General features: G+C 51.4%; 9 protein-coding genes across 9 annotated transcripts; 6 read left to right on the forward strand and 3 right to left on the reverse strand.

Annotated features, from left to right (window-relative positions):
• Positions 1-283: 283 nt before the first annotated feature.
• On the forward strand, positions 284-1,426 carry M431DRAFT_481819 (hypothetical protein; the record flags this gene model as incomplete). Its single annotated transcript, XM_024915985.1, has 1 exon — positions 284-1,426. The coding sequence occupies one exon, from the start codon at positions 284-286 to the stop codon at positions 1,424-1,426; it is 1,143 nt and encodes a 380-aa protein (XP_024774281.1).
• Positions 1,427-7,893: 6,467 nt separating this feature from the next.
• On the forward strand, positions 7,894-11,154 carry M431DRAFT_494826 (hypothetical protein; the record flags this gene model as incomplete). The annotated part of the gene is made up of 1 exon (XM_024917285.1): positions 7,894-11,154. The coding sequence occupies one exon, from the start codon at positions 7,894-7,896 to the stop codon at positions 11,152-11,154; it is 3,261 nt and encodes a 1,086-aa protein (XP_024774282.1).
• A 1,511-nt stretch (positions 11,155-12,665) lies between these two features.
• M431DRAFT_85093 (hypothetical protein) lies at positions 12,666-13,925 on the reverse strand (the record flags this gene model as incomplete). The annotated part of the gene is made up of 3 exons (XM_024923514.1): positions 12,666-13,423; positions 13,485-13,611; positions 13,692-13,925. 3 exons carry the CDS (start codon positions 13,923-13,925, stop codon positions 12,666-12,668), a joined length of 1,119 nt encoding a protein of 372 aa, XP_024774283.1.
• Positions 13,926-15,021: 1,096 nt separating this feature from the next.
• Positions 15,022-16,310, reverse strand: M431DRAFT_16560 (hypothetical protein). Its single transcript, XM_024913006.1, has 5 exons — positions 16,073-16,310; positions 15,799-15,977; positions 15,696-15,738; positions 15,442-15,635; positions 15,022-15,370 (listed from the first exon to the last, which is right to left on the reverse strand). The coding sequence occupies exons 1-5, from the start codon at positions 16,077-16,079 to the stop codon at positions 15,326-15,328; spliced, it is 468 nt and encodes a 155-aa protein (XP_024774284.1). The 5' UTR covers positions 16,080-16,310; the 3' UTR covers positions 15,022-15,325.
• A 701-nt stretch (positions 16,311-17,011) lies between these two features.
• On the forward strand, positions 17,012-19,171 carry M431DRAFT_481824 (hypothetical protein; the record flags this gene model as incomplete). Its single annotated transcript, XM_024915986.1, has 4 exons — positions 17,012-17,281; positions 17,349-18,429; positions 18,539-19,052; positions 19,111-19,171. The coding sequence occupies 4 exons, from the start codon at positions 17,012-17,014 to the stop codon at positions 19,169-19,171; spliced, it is 1,926 nt and encodes a 641-aa protein (XP_024774285.1).
• Positions 19,172-19,469: 298 nt separating this feature from the next.
• On the forward strand, positions 19,470-20,565 carry M431DRAFT_424714 (hypothetical protein). Its single transcript, XM_024915056.1, has 2 exons — positions 19,470-20,234; positions 20,315-20,565. The coding sequence occupies exons 1-2, from the start codon at positions 19,767-19,769 to the stop codon at positions 20,429-20,431; spliced, it is 585 nt and encodes a 194-aa protein (XP_024774286.1). The 5' UTR covers positions 19,470-19,766; the 3' UTR covers positions 20,432-20,565.
• A 477-nt stretch (positions 20,566-21,042) lies between these two features.
• Positions 21,043-21,968, forward strand: M431DRAFT_424566 (hypothetical protein). Its single transcript, XM_024915055.1, has 2 exons — positions 21,043-21,119; positions 21,177-21,968. The coding sequence occupies exon 2, from the start codon at positions 21,190-21,192 to the stop codon at positions 21,940-21,942; it is 753 nt and encodes a 250-aa protein (XP_024774287.1). The 5' UTR covers positions 21,043-21,119; positions 21,177-21,189; the 3' UTR covers positions 21,943-21,968.
• A 977-nt stretch (positions 21,969-22,945) lies between these two features.
• M431DRAFT_508030 (hypothetical protein) lies at positions 22,946-23,658 on the reverse strand. The gene is made up of 2 exons (XM_024919054.1): positions 23,109-23,658; positions 22,946-23,025 (listed from the first exon to the last, which is right to left on the reverse strand). The coding sequence occupies exons 1-2, from the start codon at positions 23,593-23,595 to the stop codon at positions 23,006-23,008; spliced, it is 507 nt and encodes a 168-aa protein (XP_024774288.1). The 5' UTR covers positions 23,596-23,658; the 3' UTR covers positions 22,946-23,005.
• A 2,508-nt stretch (positions 23,659-26,166) lies between these two features.
• Positions 26,167-27,050, forward strand: M431DRAFT_494832 (hypothetical protein; the record flags this gene model as incomplete). Its single annotated transcript, XM_024917286.1, has 2 exons — positions 26,167-26,573; positions 26,642-27,050. The coding sequence occupies 2 exons, from the start codon at positions 26,167-26,169 to the stop codon at positions 27,048-27,050; spliced, it is 816 nt and encodes a 271-aa protein (XP_024774289.1).
• Between the last annotated feature and the right edge of the window lie 236 nt (positions 27,051-27,286).

Below are 27,286 nucleotides of genomic sequence, written 5' to 3' on the forward strand. Positions count from 1 at the left end.
TCGCTCTCTCTCATCTTCATCTTCGTCCTCAACCAACGTCTCCTTCATCGCCCGTCTTTCCTTTCCTTGTTCCACCGATCATCGTCCCTCCTGTCGATCGCGCAACACGGTCTTCCTACCTAGTCTGCGTCTTTCATTCCTTGACGACAGCCCTCTTTTTTGTACATACTCTGTACTAAACCCGAACAAGCCCGTCTCCGTTGTTACGACGACCATTCCGTAAATCAGCAGACGCGTGCGTCTTTGCTCACCGGCATCCCGTCGACTGCCACCGTCTCCCACAATGAGCCTCGCTGAACCAGCTCAAATCAATCCCGCCGCCAGTGCCGGCGACCGACGGAGCACAATGGGCGACGAGAGGAGCGTTGGCGGCGATTCAACGCCACGGGCGATTGATGGCACGTCATCCGACCGTCTGGTGGACCAGATCAAGAAGGAGAGCAAGAGCAAGAAGCGAAGCCTTTTTGGCTTTGGCAAGAAGAAGATGGAGGCGTCTCCCAAGGCTGGCCCTGGAAACGAGAGCTCGAGCGTCGCCAAGGAGCCGTCAAAAACACCCACCGCCCGCTCTACCGCTCGATCAACCACGTCGCCAATCCAGCTCACTCATGGCGAGCATCCATTTGCCCCTGTTTCTCCAACCCGTGCATTTTCCGGTTCTCCGAGAATATCATCACCTGCGACTTCCCAAATCTTCGAACGTGATGTGCAAGACTACTCCATCCTGAAATCCTCGTCTCCAGCCATCCCAAGCCACATCCAGACGGAGAACCACATCCCTCCCGTTCTGGATGATGCGTCAGAGGCAATCACCAACAACAGCTTGGATCCCGACAGCGTTGAGATTGTTACACACTCTTCACACCAACCTGCTTCGGCGGTCGTCCCTGGCACAAGCGCCATTCATACCCCGTACGATCAAGTCTCGACCGACTGGGCCACTGAGCTTGCCTCATTTGCAGACCGCATTGGTTTCCCAGCGGACAGTGCTTCCAACTACGGATCCCTTGACTCTGCTGACGTGCGTCGCCTCTCGTTCATCTCGTTTGCAGATGTCGTTCAGGCAGAGCACAGCGGCCACCACCTGCCTTCCATGTCATCTCGAGATAACATGCACATTGTCGGTCTCACATCACTTTCCGCATCGGCCATGAACCGATCACCATCACCCATCCGGTCGCCAGTCTCTAGCCAAGGCCCTGGAACTAGCCCGCCAACAAGCAATCCCGGCAGCATAAAGGGTTTAGATATGAGCCCGTCAAGGAAACCGATAGGCAGCCCATCCAGCGGGCATTATACTCTCGCGACCCCGGGAGAGCTCAATATTGAGACAATGAGCCAGGCACTGAAACGCACAGGAAGTCGAGATTTCAACAACAGCGTGCGCAGCAATCCCCAGAGCCCCATTGAGGCACCGGGTTCGCATTAAAGGGAAGAGGAGAGGGAAAACCTTTGGTGACATGCTACGGACATTCCCAGTCATGACCTGCTAACATAACTTGCCAACACAAACCTTTATTTACGAGTTCAATTCCTACCATCTTTAATTCTCCTCGTCAATTTGTACGAGCGGGTTCTATTTTTTCTTCAGCTATGTTATTTTATTCCCCATTGCTAGCTACAAGCTATGCAATGCCAAATTTGGACAATCGAGGGTTGCTAGGAGTTGGAAGAGACATGTTTAAATCCGGCGCTGAGCTGCGGGGTGGCCCTTGTGGCTTTTATTCTCTATTTTCTCTTCTTTGGTTTGGCCTTTTCTTTCTATTTTTTTCTTTTTTGCTTATTGGAGAACAGGAAGTTGCTCCTTTTATCTACACAACGTGAAAAGACGGGATGATTATTGACTGCGCTATGGGATGAATTTTGCTTATTTTTTCTATTATATCTTTTTGCAGGCAAGCTCGGTGCGAAGGAGTGGGATGCAGCTGGTTTTATATGTCGATTACTTGAATGATTATACTACTAAGAATGAAGAGAAGTGAAACCAAGGATACCTGATTTACTCTTGGCTGATTGCTCTAGTGATTCTGTGCTTGTGCATTCGATGAGAAGAGAGAAAAGAAGAAGAATATTTGTCAGTACACTGCGTCTCCCAAATCATGACTCTTACAGTGAGTGAGCAGTGGACAATGTCTGCGTTGTCTACTTTGCCTTGTTTTCAACCAATCTGCATGTCAGAACATCACGGAGAATTTTCTATACCACTACAGAAAGCATTCCGTACCGCTAGCATACATGTCAGTGCCACCCTTGTGATGGACGTCTATCATATGCATGCACGTCGAGTCATTTGGAGTTGGGGCCCCTAGGACGAAAATCGCTAAGATGCCGGCCGTTCCACAGGACGAGATCCATTGGACTGGGTCCTTGGAAAATGGGGACGAAAACCACCCAGTCAGTCAGTTTTCAATGAGGAGAGCAAAAGTGAATTCATTTTTTTTGCGAGGCTGCTGCAGAAGAGTCAGTTGGATGCATTTTCGGGGGAATATTAGGCCATTCTGCTCCGCTGGCAGTGTGTGTTGTTTTACTTGGTGCTTGATTAAGGTATTATCGATCTCATTACTCTTTGTGTAGGTGAGTTGAATAAGTAGGTGAGTGCTTTTTTTCTTCTCAAAACTTGTTTACTACGACGTTGTATACTATGCAAGGCATGTCATGTGTCTGTATATCGTAAGGGGGGAAGGCGTAACGCATCCTTGATTTTTCTCGCCACAATGGCGAAGTTTCCTCAAAAAAAATTGAAAAATTAGATGAGATTATAGAATTTTTTTTCGTGTCGCGTGCTAGAGGCCATCATGTTTCACATTGTGGAGATTCCCTGAGCCAAATGTGTGAGATTTTTTTTTTTTCCATCTCGTCTTTTTTTTCGGGTCAGCTTATGTTGGATGTGTCGGAACAGTTTCAGATGGGCGGGAACCAAAGGTGCTACAGTACGATGAATCGGACGGCAAATCCTTACGGGAGACGGAGACCACTCTAATTAATTAATTACCTGGTACCATATCATTCACTCCCATCTGCTACAGTACTTGCCTATGGTAGTATTAGGGACTATCAGTTTTGTTTGGAATGAAGTGTTTACTACCTCCTTATGTAGTGTATTTCGTGGGTTCATCGTGTCTTGGGCCGGAAATTGCGCATCGTGTAACGTGTGAGACCAAATTAAAGACAAACGTGGCATGAATGTCTCGATTTTTCCCTTGCAAAGACGAATACCGTGAGGGAGAGGAACAAAGAAGAAGAAAAAGAAAACTTTGCTTTCCATTGCTGAGTGAGAAGCTAATCAAACGACCCTGCATCCAATGCTACGCTTCCATTCTACTGCCAGGAACGCCCGTGTGATTGGCCCCCATTGGCCCCCTTCGGACACACTCCGTCCAAAGTACGACAAAGGAGGTGTGCTGAGTGGTATTTGCTTGTCAACCAGCCTGGAGATGACAAGATGAAATAAATTTTCGCGGCATTGAGATTCTCTTGTCCTCATCTCATGGCCGGTTACTCCATTTCCAAGCAGGCGAGACGGGTGCCACAGTAACTCGCATGCATGTCTCGCAGCGGGAATTACTAGCACTTATTGTCCTACGAGGGAGTCAACGTGGTGCTACTTGTTGGCACGACGAGTCCGGATTTTTGCGCTTCAAGTTATTCATCACAAGTGTCCCCAGACAGTTGGACCAGCTGGGCCCCATGTGATAGGCCCTTGATTCGCAACCAAATCCTGTTTCGTCTCTCCCATTGTCACTCACTCCTTTTTCCCAGTCGTCTATCGCGTCAACCGTGGCATAAATATCAATTGAGAGAAAAATAATCAACCCATCCAGAATGACCATCTGACCGATCCAAAGACGCTACCAGGGACAGGCCCTCCAGCCTCTAGCGGAGCCACGCCGTAAACAGTCTGGGCCACGGAGCACGCCCCTCTTAAGAAAAGAAGAAGAAAGAAGAAAAAACGGTTTAACCCTGGCTGGGCTGGTATCTGTGGGGGTGGCTTCTGGTCGAACTGCGAGTGAGTGCCGGCTGTACCTGGTCCCGTCTATCCTATCCTCGCACAGGTGGTCAGAAATGCTGCTTGGGAATAGTAGCAATACTAGTCCGGAGCACTATTACCGTCCTGGCAATGCCTATACCCAAGGACCAAGGACGAGGCTCGGAGAATCCATGACGGGGATTAGCATGGGAATGATGATCCCTGGGACACTCCCCGTCCTAAGATCCAAGTCGACGGTTCGCTCACGGGGGCTCACCGACGAGCCCCAACATATGGAGTTGCGTACGCAAGACTCGAGCAAGGTTCGAGAACAGAGCCCGGCACACCGCTTTTGACCATGTTGAGGATTTCCCGTCCTCTGATCTTGTAGCGTCATCCACCAGAGAGGCATACGAGTACTCCGTATTGGTCTGATACATGTGAGGTGCTTGTATTTCAGCCTCTAGATTCGGTAGGCACCACTGCATCACCATTGGTACCAGCTCCATCTCTGCCAGCTCTGCACTGTAGCCACCAATTCTTCCATCGTCTTTCCCAAGAGACGGTGACCAGCCCATCTGATTTATAATTAGCATGACGTTGCCTTGAACGCTGACAGGTGCTAGAGCATCTGTCGAGTTGATGCTGTTCTGATCCATGTCGTGCTCTTAGCTCCACCGTGACGCCACTAGCCAGCGAGCCAGACATGGTGCTGATGGGCTTACGGCAGTTTGATGCTATGCTATGGCCTCGATGCTGGTCGCTTGTCAAGTCGATTGATTGACCGTGTTCCGTGTAATGCTGCCATTGCCACTGTTCGGCCTCGTCCGGGTTTCCAATGCTTCGGTGCAGGACGGGTCCAGCAGGGCGTCATCTGTATAACGCATCACTAGCCGCAGGTAAGACTCTGGTCGCACGAAGCTCCGTTAATACAAGACGGGCACATTCACTGTCACAAGCTCACACGTCCTGTATCATCATCAGCCGCTAGGCTCTCCGGCCCTGGCGAGGGAATATGACATGGACAGGCAGACGAGAGAGCAGTGGCGCCCGGCTCCCAGCTAGCAGCCCAAGATTGATTTGATTTCGTGGCATCGCTCTCTAATTTAGGCGGAACGAACACGGGTCGGTACGGCTGGAGATAGATAGCTTTGCTAGTGAGACCTCATCCCGTTGATGACAGACGGCCTGCTTGTACAAAGTATCAAAACCCATTGCGCATAGCAAAGAGGCTCTGTCCCTGGTGATACCCTGACTTGGTGGTATGCTGCCTGTTGCCTGTTGTCTGTTGCCTGCCTGCCGGTAGCCTGCGGCCTGGTAGTTGTTGGATATAGCACGGAGTTTCGTACTGTAGTAGTAATAGGAGCAGCCGTTCGGAGTACGGTTAGTACTCGTAGTAATATTCGTACGAGGTGATGTGTAATATGTAAGATCCAAGGAACATCGCGTGTATCGACTGACAGCCTCGGGCTGAGCATGAGCCGTCTTCCAGGGGACGGGAAGGCTGCAACTGAGCATCGCTCCTGCTCAAGTACTGCTGACAGCCCCTTCCGCTTCCGCCTCTCCCATCAGAAGATTCTCATCGTACTTGTTCCATTTCTCTTTCTCTGCACGCAATTAGAAGTCTTCTTCATCTTCACACTTCACACTTCACACACAGCTCGCCTCTCTCGTCTGTCTATCGTGTGTCAATTGGATTTTTTTCTTGGGCTCCAGATCCTTTTTGGGCGGTTCCTCTCACCTGTCGTTAGCTTCTGGCTTCACCTGCCGGAAGTGTCAAGAGGCCCGGTAGCGGCTTTTGAGGGGGAGAAAACGAACAAGGTCTGCAAGGCAGCCAGCCCTCCAATTTTTGGAAAAAGCTAGAATTGCTGCAAAAAGGCAGAGAGAAATTCCCGAAAGCTGACATTGGCCGAGCCAGGCTGCCGGTCGACACGAGATCAAGTTTTGAATAGGCCTGCTACGAGGCATCAAATTGCGGCGTTGCTGCTGCAAGAACACCAAAAGGTCCTCGTTCCTTTCTTACTTCGTACATACGACACCGACTGCATCAAGCCTAGCACCGCACAAAAAGTACATTTTGCGATCCAGCATCGTGCTCGCCAAGGCCACAGCAAGCGGATACAGCAGCACGGCGGCCAATTCGGGCCCATCTCGCCAGTCCATTTGTCCGGCCGAACGAACAAAATCCTCCTAGAGCTAGGCTTCAATTACTTGTGCTTGTCCACCGCCCAACTGGCCATCCCACCGCTCTGGTCCCGTATCCCCGTAACCTCTCTGGCAGGGGCTCCGTTGGACTCCGTTGGATCGACACCGCAGCACCACGAATGCCTGGATGCCCCAAGGGGTCCCCGCTTAAGGACTTTGGTTTGCGCCTGTGTCCGCTGTGGGTATGCGAGCACAGTCGCTGAGACGGACGGGCCACTAGCATCCTCACACGACGTCAAGGCCCGTCTCAGAAGCCTCCGGCGACTTTTGGCCGGAACTCTATTCCCAGGGTGCGTCCGGCAGCCATACAGTGACTCGTACTTGTAAGCACGCCAAAGAGACAGCAAGTCGACTGAGGCGCTGCGCAGCCAAGGAGAGACTACTGCCGGTGCTGCCAGGGACAAGTCGACGGCTTACCACGCGAGCCTGCAGCACGCAAACTCTCTCTATGTGGTATCTACGTGTTTAGCAAGGGGATAACCAACCGTGGGCAATCCCGCAGATAGCTGGCACACACACTTTCACACACACACACTCCAGAACACCACAGAACGCACTCTCCCTCCTTCTTCCTCTTCTCTCCTCTCTCCCCAAGTCATCGTGGGGAAGGGAACTGCGAGAACCTATCGTACTGTACTGTACAGACCCAAGATCCAGATCCCTCCCCTCTGGCATCAGGTAAATTCACTCAGCGCCTTCTTCCCGCTCCACCGAATCAGGTCTAACTGGCATCCTCGGTGTTCCGTCCACAGCACAATACCTCCTAGCACCCATTGCTACCCTGCCGCATCCCCATTGTGCCTCCACTCCGGCCCTGTTGCAACCCCCATCTACGGTCCCCTAGTCCGCAACGTAGCGCCGCGAACAGTCGAGAACCCCGCTACGACCACGGCAACGGCAGCATCGTCGGTATTGGAGCGTGAACGGCACGATACATGTACCTGAGAGTGACAAATGATAGTACTGATACCGGCGCAGCGGACGTTTCAACAAGCAGTCGTCGCCCATCGCCAGACCCAGCGTTCCGAAGACTAAGCAACGACCGTAACAGCAGCGTCCAAGACGACGTCAGTGCCAACAAGAACAAGAACAGCCCGACAAGTGCTACAGGTACGACGAGTAGTGGCAATAGTAACAGCGGCGACGTTCGATGTGGCACTGGAGTCCGCATGGTGTTGAACAATGGCATGAGCATGTCACCGCCAGTCATGGATGGATATGCAACCCGCCTGCACGAGGGCGGTAGCGATAGCGAGGACCAGGCCCTGCTGCAGCGGCAGCAGCAACGACAGGCCCAGGATCAGAGCCTAATCCAGAGTCGGCATTACCACCAGGGCCATATGCAGAAGCAGCGACAGCGGCCCCAAACCCCTCTCGAATTCCACCGGATCAACTTGGAGCGCCTCAGCGCTTCGAATCTCAGGTCTTCATTTAGGGTCAATGCCAGCCCGAGACCTGGTCGTTCCATCACACCTGACCTCCCTCCAGGTCAAGGTGGTGCTGCGAGCGCTGCGCTTTCTGATTCAACCATGGCCCACCCATCCCGCGGCATTGGTTCTCAGCAGGGCTCGCCTAGGTCTATCCCGGGCAGCATTGGCCGTCGCCAAGGTGTCGTCTTCACCAGCGATGCTGCTTGCGATTCTTCGGATGGCACAGACTCCAGCCCCGCGACTCACCAGCAGAGAAGTTCAAACGGTCCCCCGATACGGCCCAGGACGCGTACAATGGACGCCTCTATGCTAGGGCCACGAGGGCCGTCTTCAGCAGCCGAGTTTCGACATCGAGTTAGCAGCGTCTCGTCCGGGTCGCAGCCCTCCATCGACGACCCAAAATCGTTGACGCCAAGTTCGGACCCGAGCTACTCGACGATACCGACCGTCAGAGTCCCGGAAATCTCAACCCCAACCTCCGCCTCCAAGGACAAGAGCAAATTATCTCACCACAATCGACGGCTTCTAAAGCGTCAACCTTCTCGACCGACCTCGCCATTAGTCGCACCCCAGCCCTCTGTCGATTCCTTCCCGTACCCCATCCCAACCGACGATGCGAACCGCCTAATATCGCTAATGAAGGCTCTGGGCGGGCGAATGCGTGGCGAACTAGAATACCAGGGTGAGTACCAGGGAACATGGCACACCGGAATGGCGTACATCGACGAGGAGAAGGGCACTCTCATGTTCGGGCTGGGCCATACCGGCCAGAGCGCTTCCTTCCACATCCCTCTGGTTTCCGACCTGCGAGGCTGCAAAGTTCACGTCACAGGCTACCCCGATGCCGAGAGGGAATGCCTAGAGATTGTCCCCAACCAACTGGGCCTGGAGCTTCTGCTTAGGCCCATTATATCGGAGGAGCTGGAGCTGTGGCTCGCGGCGCTCTTGTGCTGGCAGCAGCTCGCGCCTCTCAACCTCAAAGTACCCAACGGAAAACCTAACAGCCCTTCTGGGCCCATTCGCCCGGAGATGAGGCGGCGGGCCAAGTCGAGCGATGCGGCGAGAGCCACAAACATCATCAAGGTCGGCAAGTTCATGCTCTGGGACAAGGGCCCTCCAAGGTCAGCACGTGCCGTCGTCCAGCGATCGTCAACGAGGGATCTCATGCACCCCTCCATGTTTTGGAGAAGGATTTCATGCGTTTTACAGGATAATGGAGAGTTTAGGCTCCTGATGGAGAACGACGTCTCAGTCTTGTCTAGCATCGAACTGTCGCAGCTTTCCCGGTGCGCCATCCAGGGCCTCGACCGCAGCGTCCTGGAGGAAGAATATTGCATTGCTATTTTCCCCATCTATGCCTCCACGGCCACCCACGTTTCCATTTTCCGACCCGTCTATCTGGCCGTCGACAGCCGCATCGACTTCGAGGTTTGGTTCGCCCTGCTTCGGACATTTGCCGTTCCCGACATCTTCTGCCTGGACGACCCTCAGACGGATGAGATTCAGGATGTTGCCGATATCGAGAAAGATCAACCGGGAGAGGTTTTCCGCATGGAGAAAATCATCAGAGTAAGAGTGATAGAGGCCAAGATCAAGGCCACTCCAAGCGTTGAATGGTTTTCGCCTGAGAAGTGCGGCAGAGTTGGCCCGGATCCTTTAGTCGGAAGCTATCTGGCAGAAGTCATCTTAGATGGCGAAGTCAGAGCCAGAACGACTACCAAGATGGACACAAAGAATCCCTTTTGGAGAGAGGATTGCGAGTTTAACGACTTACCGCCGATAATTCAAGACCTCTCCATTGTGCTAAAGCGAGTGGACTGTGGGCCTGACGGGTACTCAAAGTCGGCAAGCTCACCAGAGATTATTTGCGGGAGCGTAAGAATCCCCTTGAACGACTTGGAGAGAGGCCAGGGACAGGAACAGTGGCAGCCCATCTTGGATGAAAAACAGCAGAATATTGGGTCGATGCTAATCAAGGTGTTTCACGACGAGCATGTTGCCCTTCTGTCGAAAGAATACGAGCCACTATCCGAGATTCTGCACCGATTCCCTACGGGCCTGACCACACTCATCTCTGCATCTCTGCCCGGCCAGCTTCGGACACTATCGGAGCTGTTTCTCAACATCTTCCAGGCCTCTGGTTCTGCAAGCGAGTGGCTAATGGCTCTGGTTGAGGATGAGATTGATGGAATAGGAAGCCAGACCTCAATCAAGAAGTACCGGTTTAGCAATAGACTCAAATCGAGTGAATCGATGGAATCCTCCAACGAGCGAGAGCTGATGGTCCGCGACATCCACAGGACACTGGCCGGAGAGGCCAACCTACTCTTCAGAGGTAACTCGTTGCTAACACAGTCTCTCGAGTTCCACATGCGACGCTTGGGCAAAGAATACCTGGAAGAAATATTACAGGACAAGATATACGAGATTAACGAATTGAATCCGGATTGCGAGGTTGATCCGAGCAAGCTGGCACACACCGGAGGAGACCTGGATCAACACTGGGGCCGTCTTATCCACCTCACGACGGAAATCTGGTTGTGCATCGCAGATTCGGCCGAAAGGATACCAGCAGAATTGAGGCACGTTCTCAAGTACATCCGCGCCGTAGCCGACGACCGCTATGGCGACTTCCTCCGCACCGTCAGCTACACATCCATCTCGGGATTCCTTTTCTTGCGATTCATATGCCCTGCTATCCTCTCACCCAAGCTGTTTGGGTTACTTCGAGATCATCCTAGACCACAAGCACAACGTACCTTGACGCTCATTGCCAAGGCTCTACAGAAACTTTCCAACCTTTCAACGTTTGGAAAGCGAGAAGAATATATGGAACCGATGAACCGCTTCCTAACTCAACAACGGCAGACTTTCCGAGGCTTCATCGACCACGTTTGTGGCATCCCAGCCGATCGAGGCGGCCGCACCCTACCCCCCAGCTACATCACACCTGTCACCATCCTGAACCGCTTGGGGCCTACAGCACGCGAAGGATTCCCCAGTCTACCATACTTGATCGACCAGGCCCGGGGCTTCGCGAGTCTTGTCAAGTTATGGGTGGATTCGCGTCCCATTGACGTCAAGCAGTCCCAGGTAGACGGAGAGTTGTTGATATTTAACGACTTGTGCTTTGGTTTGCAAAAGCGCGCCGACGCTTGCCTAGCCAAAGTGGTGGATTTCCGGAACAGAGAGGTCCCTTCGTTCATGTCTGCCGACCAACTTGCCGAAATCCTGGAACAGGTCAATTTTACCGGACCGTATCACCCATATTACGTAGGAAACCCATCCTCTATGCCTAGCAGCTACGAGCGGCCCCCCGGTAGCTCCAGCAGCGATGGGGGCGGGGATTCGAAAGAAAAAAGACGCAGTAAAGAATGGAAGCGCGGAAGAGACGAAGCGGACTCGAAGAAGGGGAACAGTCCCCGAAACACAAGCGGCTCGGCCACCGGGAGTGTGAAGCAGAAGAATGGAAAAGTTGGCAGGAGTCTTTTAAGCGGCATCATGAAGATTGGTGGCTCAAGAGCCGAGAGTCCAGAAACCAAAGGGTCAAGATGAGCCCGCACTTCCTCTTCTTTGGATATATATACACGCGCACAAACATATACATGACTTGGATTGTGGAGAGTATCAACCTACGAAGAATCCACACAAGGGGAATCCCTTTGCACCAGCTTTTGATTATCTTTGTTTTTTCCTTTTCTCTTCATTTTTATTTCTTACTTTCCACTTTTACTCAGGCTATCTACATCTAGCTCTTGTCTGGTTTTCCTTTAGACGTCTTCCGGTTGGATACACAAAATGGTGTTGGGACATAATGGCTCTTGCATGGAGAAAGTTGTCGAAAGCTTCACTCCCATCTTTCATTACGCTCTTTTCATTTTATATATTTTTCTCTCTCTATATCTTGTTCAAAGCTGTCTTTTCCGTATCGGATTGATGGGCTGAATAGATTATGGGGAGTTATCATCATCATCACTGGAGGTCCTCTCGTTTTCATACCTATATACATTATCGCAGTTTGATCCCTTTCTTTCTTTCCTTACTTTTCCCTCGCTGTCTAAAAGGGCTTGGCTCCTGTGCATGGTCCTTGTGATGTGGCATCAATGGCAAATTAGATTTACTTGAGAGGGGAAAGGGGGAAAAAATATAGGGGAAAAGATACCAGCTCCGCTCTCGTTACTGTTTTCCCGAGTTCTTTCTTTACTGTTTTCCGCTTTGTCTTTTCCGACTTTGATATCAAAAGGTGCCTTTTGTGAACGGAAAGGGGGTTTCATTCCCATCCTCTTCTCATTTGTCTTTTTCTCTTCTAATTTTCCCTCTGGTATTTTTCCCGCCCAGTTCGCAAATGTTGGATGAGGATTCCCTTGAGATGGTAATCGGGTCTGAGAGGAGCATATATGTATTGTTTATGCGAAAAAATCGGCAAAGCATTCTTGTTAGATGGATGGGCTTTTTTGTGGCCAGTTGTGTTTTTGTTTTGGCAGTAAGGGCATTGTGGAGGGGGGAGGAAAGGGGTTTTGGCATAAGCAAACGATATCCAAATTACCCCCTTTTCTTCTTCTTTCTTACTAGATAACCTTGTTTCTTTCTTACCTTCTTTTCATTCTTCTCTACGTGATCTTTCTTTCTCCTTCTTTTTTTTCTTCCCTACGTGACTTTTCATCTCCTTTTTGTCGTGCTCTTGTGGTTGCTTCTTTCATTTGGCTTTTGTAATCAGCTCTCTCTCTCTTTTGTATCTACGACATTTTGTTCACTGTGACAACTCTTTTTTGTTTTTGCTTTCACTTGATACGTAATACCATATAATGCTAATTAAGGCAACACAATTTGAACTTTTTTTTTAATTTATGTGTATGTAAATAAGTGTGCTGGTGGTATCTTCCCTCCTTCTTCCACGGTAAACTTATCGCAGAGAGTCTGCTGGTTTTCTTGCTCTAACCTTTACGCCTACCATGCTTAATAAAGATGTTTTTTTTTCAACGACTTGTCCGCCATATCCCCCGTTTTGCTGTTCTTTCTTGTATGTTTGCTTGTTTTAATCGTTTTTAGATACTAGAGATATTCATCTACTGAAAGAACTTCTTGTACGCGGCCTTCTCCTTTGCCGCCTTGGCAGCGGCCTTGGTTCGCACGGCATTGAGCTCGACGTTGACGGCAGAGTCGTTGGGTGCCAGCTTGTGAGCCTCCTCGAGATCCTTGAGGGCCTCCTCCTCGTCCTTTTGACGGACGTTGGCAAAGCCACGGCGGTAAAAGGCCTTTGCTCGGTCCGCGGGGGCGATGCCGGCAATGGCGAGGGCGGACGTGGCGCTGCGGACGGCCTCTGACCAGGCCTCTAGCTTGATGTGCAAGAGAGCAGAGTTGTTGTTGAGGGAGAAGCGGAGGGCGTCGAGCTGGGCCTTGCCTTCGGGCCAGTCATCCAAGTCAGGCTCCTCGTTGAGGTACCGCAGGCCCTTTTCGTACTTCTCAAGACCTAGAGTGATGTTGCCGGCCTTGAACGCCTTGTTGCCAAAGTCTTTGCAGTCTGAGGCAATCTTGTGGGTAGTCTTGGCATCGGGGGGCGTAGCGCAGTCCTCGGGGAAGTCTTCGTGGGGATCGCCCAGAGCATCGGGTTGCTTGACATCGGCGCTCAGGGCTTCGTCACCGGAGAGCTCGCCACAGTCGGCGATGACGGCGTCGCGGGAGGGTCGGTCACCAGCCTCGGTGCGGACGTTTTCGATTTGGCGGACGATGGACTTGCCGTTGAGGACTTCGCCGAAGACCACGTGCTTGCCATCCAGATGAGGCGTGGGGACAGTGGTGATGAAGAATTGAGAGCCGTTGGTGTCTGGGAGAAAATGTATTAGTTAGATGAAGCTTTGGAGCACATGGAGAAAGGTGTAACGTACTAGGGCCGGCGTTGGCCATGGATAGCAGGAAGGGCTTCTCATGCTTCTTGGGGAAAGCCTCGTCCTCGAACTTGGCGCCGTAGATGGATTCGCCGCCAGTACCGTCTCCAGCTGTGAAATCACCACCCTGGAAAAGCTCATGTTAGAAAAGGTTTTGCGCAGAGGTCGTGCGACCAGAACAAAAGAGCAACGCAGGTTCGGTCATACCTGAATCATAAACTGCTTGATTACTCGATGGAAGGTGGAGCCCTTGTAATGCAGAGGCTTGCCTGACTTGCCCACTCCCTTCTCACCAGTGCAGAGAGCACGGAAGTTCTCGGCCGTCTTGGGCACGAGATCAGAGTACAGCTCCATGTTGATTCGACCAAGAGGCTTGCCGCCAAGAGTGATGTCGAAGAAGACGCGGGGGCGCGCGGCCTTGGTCTCGGTTTCGGAAGCCATATCGAGAGTTGTAGAGAGGAGTGGAATGTATTAGGGGAGAGAGTCGAATTGGGGAAACCTGATCTGGGGAGTGAGGGAGAGAGAAAAAAGAGGTTTAAAAGCTGGGCGAGTCGTGGAACGGGCGAAAGAAGCACGTCTGCCTGCAAAGATTCCTTGGGTTTCTCTGGATATGACGATGCGGGGTCGAGCTAGCGATGGGTGCTTTGGCCAAGCGAGGCAGAGCAGAGGCGGGCTGTAAATGGGAAGAATTGCGAGAGGAAGAGAGAGAGGGTGGAAAGGGAAGAAAGAGGGAGAGGAAAAAAAATTAGGTTGATGGAGAGGAGGAGGAGAGGAGGAGAGAAGAGAGGGGAGCTACAAAGCTACAAAGCTACAAAGCTACGCGATGACCTGATTTAACTTAACCTGACCAGAGGCAACCGACGAAGAGCGAATCAATTCATCTATCAAACAATCACAGTTAATCGATACCTGCTGCCTTGTACTATTAATATGTACCAAAAGTACCTGATTAGGTTGTATTGACTGAATTTTGCCTCAATTCTTACATTACTCTTGGGCTCGTGCTGACATTGATCGGTTCAATTCTTTGACTCTTCACTGCCGATGCCCCTCCATTGATGCTTCCGGCTGCCCCTCCATCGGCAAGGTCAGGCATCATTCAGTGCTTGCAGTGGGGATTCGCCAATGGTGTTAGTGGCAACGTTAGTGTCCAACCCCCGCCGCCGTGGAAGTTTCTAGCAGAGGTGACTGGCTGGTGCTTCTGGGCCGCAGCGCATTTGCATGGATGCGATATGATGTACATGCGGTACAGACACATCATTGCAGCCCTACTTGCCTACCTTTAACATATCAAGCCGGGCTACAGACGAGCACAATCAATGAGAACCGCTGCAGAGTACAAGGGAGCAGCATGTGCATAATCTATAGCATCATGCTTGTGAGTATGTACTGTATGTATGTAATCCGCATGCATCGGTACATGTGTGCATGGGGGGCAACCTTGTCGCCAACAACTGCGGTGCAATTACCACATAGGATGGGTGCACGATCAGGCTCACGATGAACAACCCCATGTCCGAGCATTAAATGGTATCGGGGATTTTCTTTCTCTATCCATCTTACTGCTGTAATGAACAGCACTCAAATTTGAAATCAATGCAAGTGACCAGTCACCTGTGGTGGCCTACCTACCTTAGTAGTTAGATCTAACATGCCGCTATTGAATTATCATCATCATCAGCTATAGCCCAGCACTTGTTTAGGCATCAAGTAGTAACCCCAATCGCTCTATATTGCCATCTTGTATCCATTCAAAACAAGGCAATACATATACTCTATATCTTGTATTGAATTCTATCCCATTCATCGTATGCATCATGTCGCCATCATCGTGTTTCACACTACCTCTCAGACACCGGTGCGCCGGCTTGGAGTTCCAAGGTAACCTATCAAGATCAACCGATATTAGCACAGCATCAACGATGAGGAGACTGGCCCTGACCCAGCAGTGACTTACCGGTCCATCGTTAACAAGGGCAACCTCCATCATGGCCTGGAATTTACCGTCCTTGACTCGATCCACTTGGTACATGTCCTTGACCTTCTGGACAAAGTAGTGATAGAGCCGACTCGCTTCTTCGGGATTCGCCGCGCCGTGGAAATCTGGCTTGGTGCCCTTCTTCGTCTTTGCCAACAGGGTAAACTGAGATACTGGATAATTCGTTCATGAGCTTTGAAACATGCCGAGAAGACGGCCAAGCTAGTACTCACCGCATAGAACCTCGCCCTCAATGTCTGTTACACTCCTTTTCCACTATTCGCCAATCACTGCCATTAGCTGTGTCTCACACCCCAACAGGGAGCCTTCACTTACTCGTCCCCCATCCTCGTCGTCCCAAAGTTTCATCTTGACAACTTTGTTGGCCAGTGAATCAGCCTCCTTTTCTGTGTCGCCAGGCGCAACCGCGGCAAACACGAGCACGCCTCGGCCAATGGACGACACAAGCTCCTTTTCTACCGTCACAGACGCAGAGAGCACACGCTGGATTATTGCTTCACATTGCAAGTATTAGATAACATTATCATGCTACTATATCTTGTATACATGGAATCTTGTCCATATAAAAGAGTAGGAAAGTTTTACCTACCCTTCATTATGACAGCCGGTGTCGGAACTAGGCGCCTTGTGCCACCAAAAGTGCAAAAGGTTGGAATGTTTTAGAGGAAGAATAGGGTAGAAACTTAAATTTGACAGCCTTGCTCCCCCTCACTCAGCGTAAGCCAAAAGAGAGACAGGGTTATCTATCCGCTGGACAGAAAATGTAGTTAAAGAGTACAGATACAAAAGAAGAAACTCTGTAGCGAGACCGGCGATTTATCAACGCCTTGGCAGGAAAAGAAGCCTTAATCACTATATAAATGCCTTGAATCGCGCGTATCAAAGTCTTGTGTCATGTGAGTAACGGCGTAGCCACTTATCAGACATCCCACACGGCGCAAGTACCTCATGATAGAGACAATTGAGTTTGATGAGGTACGTTTCTTTTGAAATTTAGGACTTTTTGTATATAAAACAGTCAATTGTGTCATCCAAGTAATCTCATAATCGATAATGTCATTCAAACGGAGTTATACCACATTCTCAATAATTTTCCGCCGCAATCTTTGTTCGATCGGCTAATTGCCGCACAGCAGTCAATACATGCCGCCTGCTAGCCCGTGCAGCCTCGCGACTTGGCCTCATCAACTTCAATCTCGCACGTCCAACGCTTTCAAAGGCTTTTCCAGCTCAACATCGCCACCACGACGTCTGGACAGCGCTCCGGAATCACCTCTCGAGACGGCCGCCTCTGTCGCTTCTTTGCCGCGCACTTGTGCCTCGAAACTGTCACGTGGCGCATGCCGGATCTCGCCTGCATACCTTTGGCCATAAAGGTTGCCCCACGAAAACGGACCAAGTCTCGACCTCCCCTCTGACGAACTCTCACTGCACCCCCTTTGCAGGACCGCTGCGGATTTTCAACAGGCACAAAGCACAAACCGGAAAGGACGCCGCTCGGGCTTTTCTCCCTCCTCCTCCCGACAAAATGGCGGCGAGGAAACTACAACAAGAAGTCGACAAGTGCTTCAAAAAGGTGGCGGAAGGCGTTGCCGAGTTCGAGGCCATTTACGAAAAGATTGAGCAGTCAAATAACCCGGCCCAGAAGGAGAAGCTGGAAGACAACCTCAAGCGCGAAATCAAGAAGCTGCAAAGACTGCGCGACCAGATCAAAACATGGGCTGCCAGCAACGACATCAAGGACAAGGCTCCCTTATTGGAGCACCGCAAACTGATTGAGACTGTTGGTGGACCCCCAGTAATGTTGGGCATTGATGCATGTTCCGGCGCATACTGATGTACTTTTTTTCTCTCTCGCCTTTTAGCAAATGGAAAAGTTCAAGGCCGTGGAGAAGGCCATGAAGACGAAAGCATACTCCAAAGTGGGCCTCGAGGCCGCCGCGAAATTGGATCCCAAAGAACAGGCCAAAGTCGAGGCATGCGAGTTTTTGAGCAATATGGTTGATGAGCTGGAGCTACAGATCGAGACGTTAGAGGCCGAGAACGAATCCATACAAGCCACCCTGAAAAAGGGCAAGAACAAGACCGCCCAAGAGAACCGCATGGCCGAGATCGACCAGATCATCGAGCGACACAAGTGGCATCAAGGCAAGCTGGAGCTGATCCGGAGAACGCTGGAGAACGGAGGCATCGACACCGACCAGGTGGAAGGCTTGAAAGAGCAAATCAGCTACTATGTGTCCGACGGTATGAACGAAGACTACATTGACGACGAGGAAATCTACGACGAGCTGGACCTGGAAGAAGAGGAAGGCGTCTTTGGCATGGGCCAGGATACGGAGAAGAACTCATCCCAAGACACCCAGTCCATACAAGACGACGTCCACGATCTCGAACCGCCACCTAAAGCGAAGAAGGCCGTCAAGGATACCGACTCCGTGGCGTCGTCAACGCGGGGGAAATCGGCATCCAAGTCCCCCTTACCGGCACTGGCGACACTGCATACACCGTTATCAACGATAGGGAATGGGGGGAGCGGTAGCCCTGCCATGAAGCCTGCTTCCATCCCCACAAGGCCGGCAGGGGAGGGGCTCAAGTATGCATCTGCCGCGGCCGCAGCGGCGGCCAGCGATAAGAACAACGTTGGCATTGCTCCTCTACCACCGCCACCAGGCTTCAACATGGGCATCTCGCCGCTGCCCCCCGCGCAGTCGAGGACGAGCGCAACAAACTCCCCCGCCGTCTCCTTCGTGCAGCCCGTTCAGGCTCCGACGCCACAATCCTCCGAACCCAAGCAGCCTGCGCCTGTGGCTGCACCAGTCCCGGCACCCGCACCCGTGGCCAACGAGAATGCCGAGCCTCCAAGTACGAAGCCGACGAAGAAATCAAAGGCATCAGGAAAGCAGCCGGCTACCTCGGAGGCATCACAATCGGAGTCTACTAACGGTAAGTTATATATAAGATAAAATTTTGTTTCATCTTCACTTCTTCATCAGTCCCATCTCCATTTCCCTCGTCATCACTTGGGGCATCTCTGCTGACAGTCCAAACGCAGCCCCTCATACCAACGGATCCACAAACGGCGTCAAGTCTATTACGGAAGAGCGTGAAGAGGAGTCCATCTACCACCTACCTGCATCTTTACAAGACCTCGTTGATTCGTATGAGACGGCACGGAAACGACCGTACCAGCCTCTATCGCAGTCCACTCTGAGTCTTATGAAGTCGAGTCAACTCAGCTATCCAAGTGCTTTCGAGGCCGACATCCCGAGGACGTATCGCCCTGACCTACCGGTGCCGCAAACTGGGTCCGGGTTCCCCACGCAGCCATTGCCCATATTCGACGACCCCCGGCTTTACTCGAGGATAGATCCCGATACGCTGTTCTACGTATTCTATTACAAGCAAGGAACAGCACAGCAATACTTGGCTGCAAAGGCGCTGAAAGACCAGAGCTGGCGGTTCCACAAGCAATACCAGACATGGTTCCAGCGACACGAGGAGCCCAAGAACATCACCGAAGAGTTCGAGCAGGGCACTTACCGGTTCTTTGATTACGAGAGCACTTGGTAAGATCAACTCTCTCGGCTATATCCGAGTTGAACTTGCGCTAACGTATTATAATAGGATGAACCGAAGAAAGGCAGACTTCAAGTTTGCCTACAAATTTCTCGAGGATGACATTTAGGACAGTTGTTGGCTTTTATGATGGGACGCACGGGCTAGGCTGGGACTTAGATGTTGTTTTCACTCTTGTTTCCGTGACTTTTCCATGAGGGTTTTTTCTTTTCTTCTTCTTTCTTTATGGGAGTTCTAAGAGAGCATCATAGTAGCCGCGAGTATGCGCTACCAAAGTTGGGTTTCTCAAACGGGAATAACTAGTGCCAGAATAATCCATATGAGGCGGCCTTTTTTCATCCGCACAGGGAATCTGTTTGCCCTTTTGGCTTTTCTCCTCCTTCACTCTTTGCTTGTTAGAGCGTGAATGATTCGGTATCTGTTGATGGAGTTTATTAGGATGCTAATTGGATTGATACAATAGGGTCTGGCTCGAAGACTTCGGATATTCGGCTTCAGATGCTAAACTTTAGGGTGAGTATGCCCTCACATTCCACGGCTGGGACCTTTGGGCATCTACCTTAGCGCCCTGCAGGGACTATAGAGTCGTCGAGTAACATGCTGGCTCTCAGAACAAGAGAGAGGGTGTTAAGCATAGCCTCCCTGGCACATTACTCAAAGGGGACTCGAAGCGGATAGAGACGACAGCTGAGCTCGAAAGCTGAATGGCAGCTCCCAAAGTCCCTAGTTCACCCCGGACAGTCGCTAGGATGTGCCAAGACCTCCTCATAACGTGGCTGCTGGCACCTATCGCAGCTGTTCTCATAACAGCAGTTGACGGGGGGTTCTTATTAGCTCAAAGGCATAGCCCGTGGGGTTGGCGTTGGCGGCTGAAGGTGGCGATTTTGCACGATCGAGATACGAAGTACCAAGGCCTATCCCGCCCCCCACAGAGTCCCCCTCCTCTCCACCGAGTCAAGATGCTTGCAGATGCCTATCTCGAAACCCCTCGCGACTTCGGGATTTCAAGACTGAAGCGGGGAAAACGGACGCACAAAAAAAGGGGGCCAGAATGCTACTGCATCATGTCGAGGCATGACTCGCCAAAGTATAATCTCACCAAACCTTTTGAGCAAGTGGAGATTAGCATTGGGTATGTGCGCTCGCATACGCATCGCATATGTGTGCGTATGGTATGTGTGTATATACAATCTGATCCGCAAATTCCCATGTTTCATGCTGTCAGCGCGCTCTAGATCTCACATCTGAGTAGATAGTTTCCGCGCCGGGCCTTGTCGTGGCCACTGCAAGGTACGAAAACGTGTATGTGACAGGAGGGGGGCCGGCTGGGATCCACTATGTAATCGAGATTTGGCATATCGGGAGCTAGGTTGTTTAGAGGAACTGTTGTTTTATATGTGTTGTTTTATATGTGTTGTTTTATATGTTTTGCGTGTTGAGCATTTAGCATCGCGAGGTTGACATTCTAGAGGGACTTATTATCAGCGATGGTTTTATGTGGGACGAGATACTATGAGAATTGGTGAGTGGTATTCCGTACTGGCTATCTGTTATGGTGTTTGTATTGCTAAACTTGTGTGTGTTGTTGTTCAGGTTGGAGTTGGTTGGACGTCTTGGCAATGTAGCATCGAGGCGAGAAAGGAGGGGGTGGAATTGTGGGTATGATGAAAGATCGTGCGATGAAGCTGGATCGAGCAAACGAATGCGATGTACTTGAGTACATGGGAAAACTTGCTCTACATTGGGAAATCTTGCTATTGGAGACGAAACTGTAGAGTTCCGGGACTCTGTTTGCAGAAAGGGGGGCGTGTGGGTTCAGTGACAGCTACTGTGATTCACTACAGAATATCACTTCCGTTTGATGTTGAGGATTGGATGAAAGATGAGTGAATTCAATGTTTTGTGGCTGCTGCGTTTTCGTTTGTTTTCGTTTGTTCAGTCCCAAGAGCATATAAATCACATCTTCCTCTCGAGTCCTCGGGGTGACGGACTTCCTCCTACAACCTCTTTCACTACTCTCAAGGGAGATCAAGATCAGGACTTGAACCTATTTTACGGTAAGTACATTGCTATGCTGCAAAGAGACTTATACAGTGGCTAATTCAATGGATTAGGATCATTGCAACGATGGGTGGCGACTCAAAGTTTGTGTCGTGGCAGGATAACTCGTACAAGAAGGAGCAGAAGAAGGGCTCTTCTGCCAATCAACAAGGAAGAATGACTCCATCCTCTCCCGAAATCGAGCAAAACTCTAACGAGAGCACTGAAGCCACTGATCCCAGCACCGTCAATCTCAAAGCCAACGTCTTTACCAAAGTTGCCAACACCTTTACGCTGCTCTTCAACAAGGACACCAGCCGCTACGACCGCCGCCCCGAGACTCCCGTTGGATGGACCACCACGGGTGAACTGGGCTGTTTGCGCGCCGAGCAGGATGCGCAGTACGAGCTCATGGAGGAACTGGAGTTGAAGATTGAGGATCTGAAGAAGGAGGTTGACCAGCAGAAGCTGCTTATCAAAGCATACGAGACCAGGGTCAGCCAGAACGAGGAGCTTCTGCAGCACTGCATGCATTGGATTAGCATGGCCCAGATCTTTGGTGACGTACCTGTTTCCAAGGAGCGGATGAATTGGAAGGCTGGTCGAGACGCGGCGCTAGTTGGGCCCGCCGGGGAGGATGATGAAGATGGTGGTGGTGATGAAAACGGAGAAATTGTTGAGGATATCAATATCAACAATGGCAGGGATGGCGAGGATATCAACGGTGCCAAGGAAATCAAAGATATCAAAGATATCAAAGATGTTCAGGATGGAAAGGGTGCCAAGGATGGCAACGTCTTCAAGTGCATCCACGCACTCAATGCAGACAAGGGCATCTAAACTCGGCAAGGCTCCTTCATCTCGGATCGAGGGCGGTGTTTGCTGCGGAGGTCATGAGGCAAAATTTGGAGAGCCAAACGAGACAAGAGAGACAAGACGAAGGCTTCTGATTCGTATTTGTTCGGGCCATCTGCCGGATGCCACCGTAGCATGCAAGTCGTATGCAGTCTCATACAGTAGCACGCAGGTAGCATCAACAAGGACCCAATAACAATTAGCCTGAAAGAAAAAAAGAGAGACTAAGGCGTCTTCTAGAACCGCCCAGCCCACGTCATAGCGTCGGCCGCACTCCCTGTCTGTGTTGTCTAATACTATTACAGTACTGTCTAGTACATCTGCAATCTGCATGGCTTGTATGCACAGGATTTGGTGTTTGTGGTATTTTCCGGTTTCTCCTAATTAATCAATCAATCAAACCTTGTTTTTTCATTTGCTGCTTCCATTTTCCGCCAGCGTTTGCCGAATGCTCCTTCACTTGCCGTCATCCAAACCGTCCTAGCGCTTTGGGAAGGCGCAACATCTTGCATCCTGTCATTTTCTTTCCACTTATCGGAGGTCGAGCCCAAATGCTGCTCCTTGCAAGCCTTGAAAGAATTTTCTTTTCCCTTTTTTCCTTTTTTGCTTCTAGCTGCCAACCTTATGATAACCGGGCGTTTTGGGGGTCTTGCGGTTTGAGGCCACGGCAGACGCACCTTGTTTTGCTATTTGTTCCATCCTCTTCTTTGGCTCTGACCGCCTCCGGTTAGATGGCACGGCTTCGCAAGCTGTTTCCTCGATATCGTGACGTGCCCAGGTTTATTGGCGCACAAACACCCGCTGGCTGCTAACCTAATGCTAACCTAATGCTGATGCTGATGGGTGCTGATGCACGTTGTCTCAGCACGGCATAGTGAGAGAACAAATTAAGGCAAAGTCTGATGCCTTCAAAACTTCCATTTCTCCGGCATTCAGCCCGGGAAGGCACTGGTGCGTCGACGGCTTCAACTTGCGGGAGGCTGCCGGAACAATGCACCGGCTTCTTCGCCCATCTGATAAGCTTCCTGGGCACGAGGCAACGGGCAGATCATGTGTGGTGTTGCCGCTGTAAGTCTAGGTTGTCAGATCGCCCCTGGCAATTACTATCCTGGCTTTTGGCTTTTCTGCAAGACGGCTGATAAAGGGGCTAGGTGCAGGTGATGGGATTCTCCCCCTGTGTTGCTCTGCTACTCGTCCGCCGCCCGCCCAGGCCCATATCACCACCCATGACGGCAAGATTTTATGCCCGCCTGTGCTAGGATGCTTCAGAGGGCCACGAGGACCAATCAATGGGCACGCGCGTACGCAAGACTGCATGACGATCACCCAGGCTTGGCTTCGGAAACCCTCCTGATCTACGGCCCAAACCACCCCCCAAACACCACCGAGGCTTGCCGTTGTGATGGCTTCAGAATGCAGAGATTTTCTGGTGCTTTGCACGCCACGTTGTAAAAAGGGTGGGGGACATAGCCTGTCACCGCTTACTCCATTGCTTGCCCGGGAGCACGAATAGGCATTCAACAGACACATTATTAGGGACGGCTCCTTGTTTAGGGCCCGAAATGAGAGGGAAATGGAAGAATCCATCCAGCTTCGAACACGTACGCCCGATGAATAACGCTTACGCATATCAGCCATCTCGGAGCACGCCGACAAAGAAGGTTCAATTATGAGTGATCCTCTCGACGAAGAAGCAGTCTAGAAGAGGAAAAGAATGATGGTGATGTGTGTAAGTGAAGTTCTGGCTCACAGTGTTGACCGCGGTGGTACAAGGCTCAAGAGATCGACTTCAACCACACCCCTTCTATGAGATGTCGGGTCATCCTGCACCATGCCCGAGATGGGGTACTTTGCATTGCACTGCAGTGCTTCATTGTTGTGTAGTATCATCCCTTCCTGGAAGCCCGCTCTGTTACAACATCGAATACTCAAGGTGGCCCAAGCTCGGCACCGGCCGGCATTATAGAGCACTTTCGAACCGTAGTTTCAAGAGACAGCCGCTCGTTTGTTGCGGCAATCCATCTGGCGCCTACTCGTCGTCTTGTAGTAGTCCCACTGGTGAACTGCAGTACAACCAATATTTGATACGAAAACATCTTCCTCGAGACATCACCATACCAGGTAACTCGTACCTGGATGGCGCCAACTGCACACCCCCCCTCCCAGGACCAACGGTTATTGATCCATTATTGGCTCGCTAGTGGAACAACATCTGTTGCCGACATGACTGTACAGCCACTAATACTGGTAGCTGCATCTTGAGGCTCACGACCAGGGCTGCCCCCCCGTGCTGGCCTTTGGGATTCGGGATTCGTGAGCTGCATACATACTCGCACATAAGGTGGGGGTTGAGAGGGGCCCCAGAGGTACTTTGCTTTGAAGCCCACGTCTTTGTACTAACCCCTACGTAGACAAATCTTTTTACCCAAATAGGATCGTTCCATTAGAGGCATGGACGCTCTTGCGTGTTCAGAACATCTGCCGAGCTGGGTACAGAGCAACACATATGTTTGGACAGGGTAACTAGCCGCCTGGTGATCTTTGGCCGTGTTGGTGGCTGCACTTCTCGGTCTGAAAACACGACGTTGTTATTTGGGATGACTCCTGTGGATACATCCGTCAAGACTACCCGCGTTTTGTATGCATGATGTTGTGATCGCAAACCTAGACCTTGGTGCCTTTCCCTCCTTGCAACGGTTTTCTGTATCGTCGTTGGCCTGGCTGGCCAATGAGCATGGAGCAACATACAGATGTCTAGCGCTGCCGAATGAGCCGAGTCTGAAGTTCTCACGATGAACACTGTGACTTCGATCCTCGCTAGTTTTAGTGCCCGGCAACTCTGCAGTCGCGCTCCACCAAATGCTGTCCTGGGAGGGCAGTTCAAGATGCCGAATTCGAATGCCTATGGTATATGCAACATTACGCATTGCCATCATTTCTGATAGTATCGGATAAGAAGGGGGCAGGCAGGGGGTGATCCTGGGAGTGGAACTCCCCAACTATTTTCTGGCGGAGTCTGTGCTGCCAGTCCTGAAAAATCGGAATGACCCACGGCAAATATACGATACACGACGTCCTCGACGACGTCCTCGTACTGTAACTATAGTACTAGCGGGATAACGGTCCAAATCACCACGTTGAGAACAACAGCTGGCACCACGGATGGAAGTGTCGGGTTGGATTGGATTGGCTTGGCTTGAAAGCCATCGCCAGCCACGGTTCAGCCGCACGGGCTGTCAAATTCATGAATTAGGATTAATTGGCAACTCCAGCGACGCCGGATGCGGGAACCGTGAAGTCAGAAATAGACGTCAAATGGCATTAGCCACATGGCATTGGCCCAAAGGTCGCGTTGGCTTTGGCTTTGGGAGGGGAGGGCATGTGGTTGCCGAGTTGTTGCTGCGTGAGAATAGAAGTATGCCTCCTCCTGACTGCTCATTGATGATCTCTCGACTGTCCCAAACGGTTTCCAGGGTCTGACCATCCAACTCCACATGGCTCTGACCATTCTGCATGTCGCACAGCGTCCAGTCCCTGCTAAACCTACTGGGCGGTACTTGGCGGAGTCCGGTTTGATACCAACTTGCCAAGCCCGATACCTCGACTTGTTGGACGCCCCTCTACAAAGCTGTGTATCGACTAACGTCTTAGTGTGTACTGCTTCTCTACGTCACGCTTTAGAGGAGGTACTTCTGAACAGGCGCCACGTTTGAGACCCATTTCCGCCCTGCCGGGTTCCATAGACGGTAAATCTAGATAGCTTCTAGAAGCTTGGCACAGATGTTACCCCGAAAGTACGAGGTTCAAGGTTCGTTATCTGGGTTGTGTCGAAATAAACACAGGCCTTCCCCCTGGTCACGCCCAGATTGGCAGGCCTTGCATATAGACTACCCGCTACATCGTTCCCACGAGCCATTGGACTCATAAGCCACCGACTGCCCTCGTCTCTTGGCTCTCGGTGCCGCCTTATAACTATTCCAATTCACATCCTCATCTTTCTTTTTACTACCTCCAAGAGTCGTCGCTACTTTGACTTCACTTGGCAATTGGGTTCACCCACATACACACTACACACTACACAGCTTCACCGGACTCACACAAGCGAATTGCTTGCCCCAACTGTCCAATTCAGCAGGGACGACAGCAGCTCAGCCTGTTTTTAGCCATTGTTTGCTCAGTCATTGACGTTCTGTCGTATAACCGGACACCATGACCGAGGAATTGCAACTCAGTACGTACAGCCAGCTCTGCATCGAGGCTCGGCTGTACGACGAGAACCAGACGTTTGAAGAAGCGCAGATGTTCGAAGAGAACCTGCCATATGGCGACTGGTTCTCCTTCGACGTCAACGACTACAATTCCATGGCAGATGTCCCAGAGCTCTGCGATTCACAGCCTCTGTCCCAGTACGGGGGCTCAGAAATGGGATCAGAAGCGAGCTCCCCCGCATCGCCCATGTCTACAGACTCCTTCTTCACACAGCAGACGTCGCCGACCCCCAGCTTATCTTACCTCCCGCCTTATGCAAGCGCCAGTACGCCTGCGACGTCTGCTTACAGCAGCCCGGATGCCACTCCCGGCCAGGAGGTGACCTCGCCAACAGTTGAATCGCCAACGTAAGTTGTGTGTTCCTTGTGCATTTGGGAGAGGGGAGTTTTTGGGTGGTTAACCGATTTGAGCATAGATTTGCCTCGAGTGGCCGTGACTATCCAGTATGCTGCCTCCACCCCGGCTGCGATGCGAAACCCTTCAAGCGTCGTGCCGATCTGGACCGTCACTACAAGCACAAGCACGCTCCGTCGTCTCAGAAGGACTCGTATCATTGCGATTACGCCCGCTGTGGGCGGCGCCGAGATCCGTTCCACCGTCGCGATCACTTCCGCGACCACCTGAGAGACTTTCACAAGGAGGACATTGAGAAGCGTGGAGTCGCAGCCAAGGAAGATTGGTTCGAAGGCCGCAATGCCTCTCACACCTGGTGGCGATGCACCAAATGCCTGAAGCGAATCTACATCAGCCGCCATGGTTACGAATGCCCTACCTGCAAAACATCCCTGCAAGCGAAACGAAAGGAGATTCGCCGGCGAGAGTAACGGAATTCGAGAGCGAGAGCAGCTAGAGAGCTCAGAAGCAAGCCAAATTCGTACTCGGGGAACGGAACAGTGTGCGGTTCAACCGCCAGCACCAGCCAAGCCCGGCGTCATCAAGCACCGAGGCCACCCCCTGTCCCCCTACCTCCTCCCTCTGACTACATGCATCCACCATCCCACCAAACAGCAGCTGAGCTTGGATCCGTCAGAGTTTCGACTTACATCTGCCGACATACTAT

This window comes from Trichoderma harzianum, assembly GCF_003025095.1.
Source record: "Trichoderma harzianum CBS 226.95 unplaced genomic scaffold M431scaffold_6, whole genome shotgun sequence".
Lineage (NCBI taxonomy): Eukaryota > Fungi > Ascomycota > Sordariomycetes > Hypocreales > Hypocreaceae > Trichoderma > Trichoderma harzianum.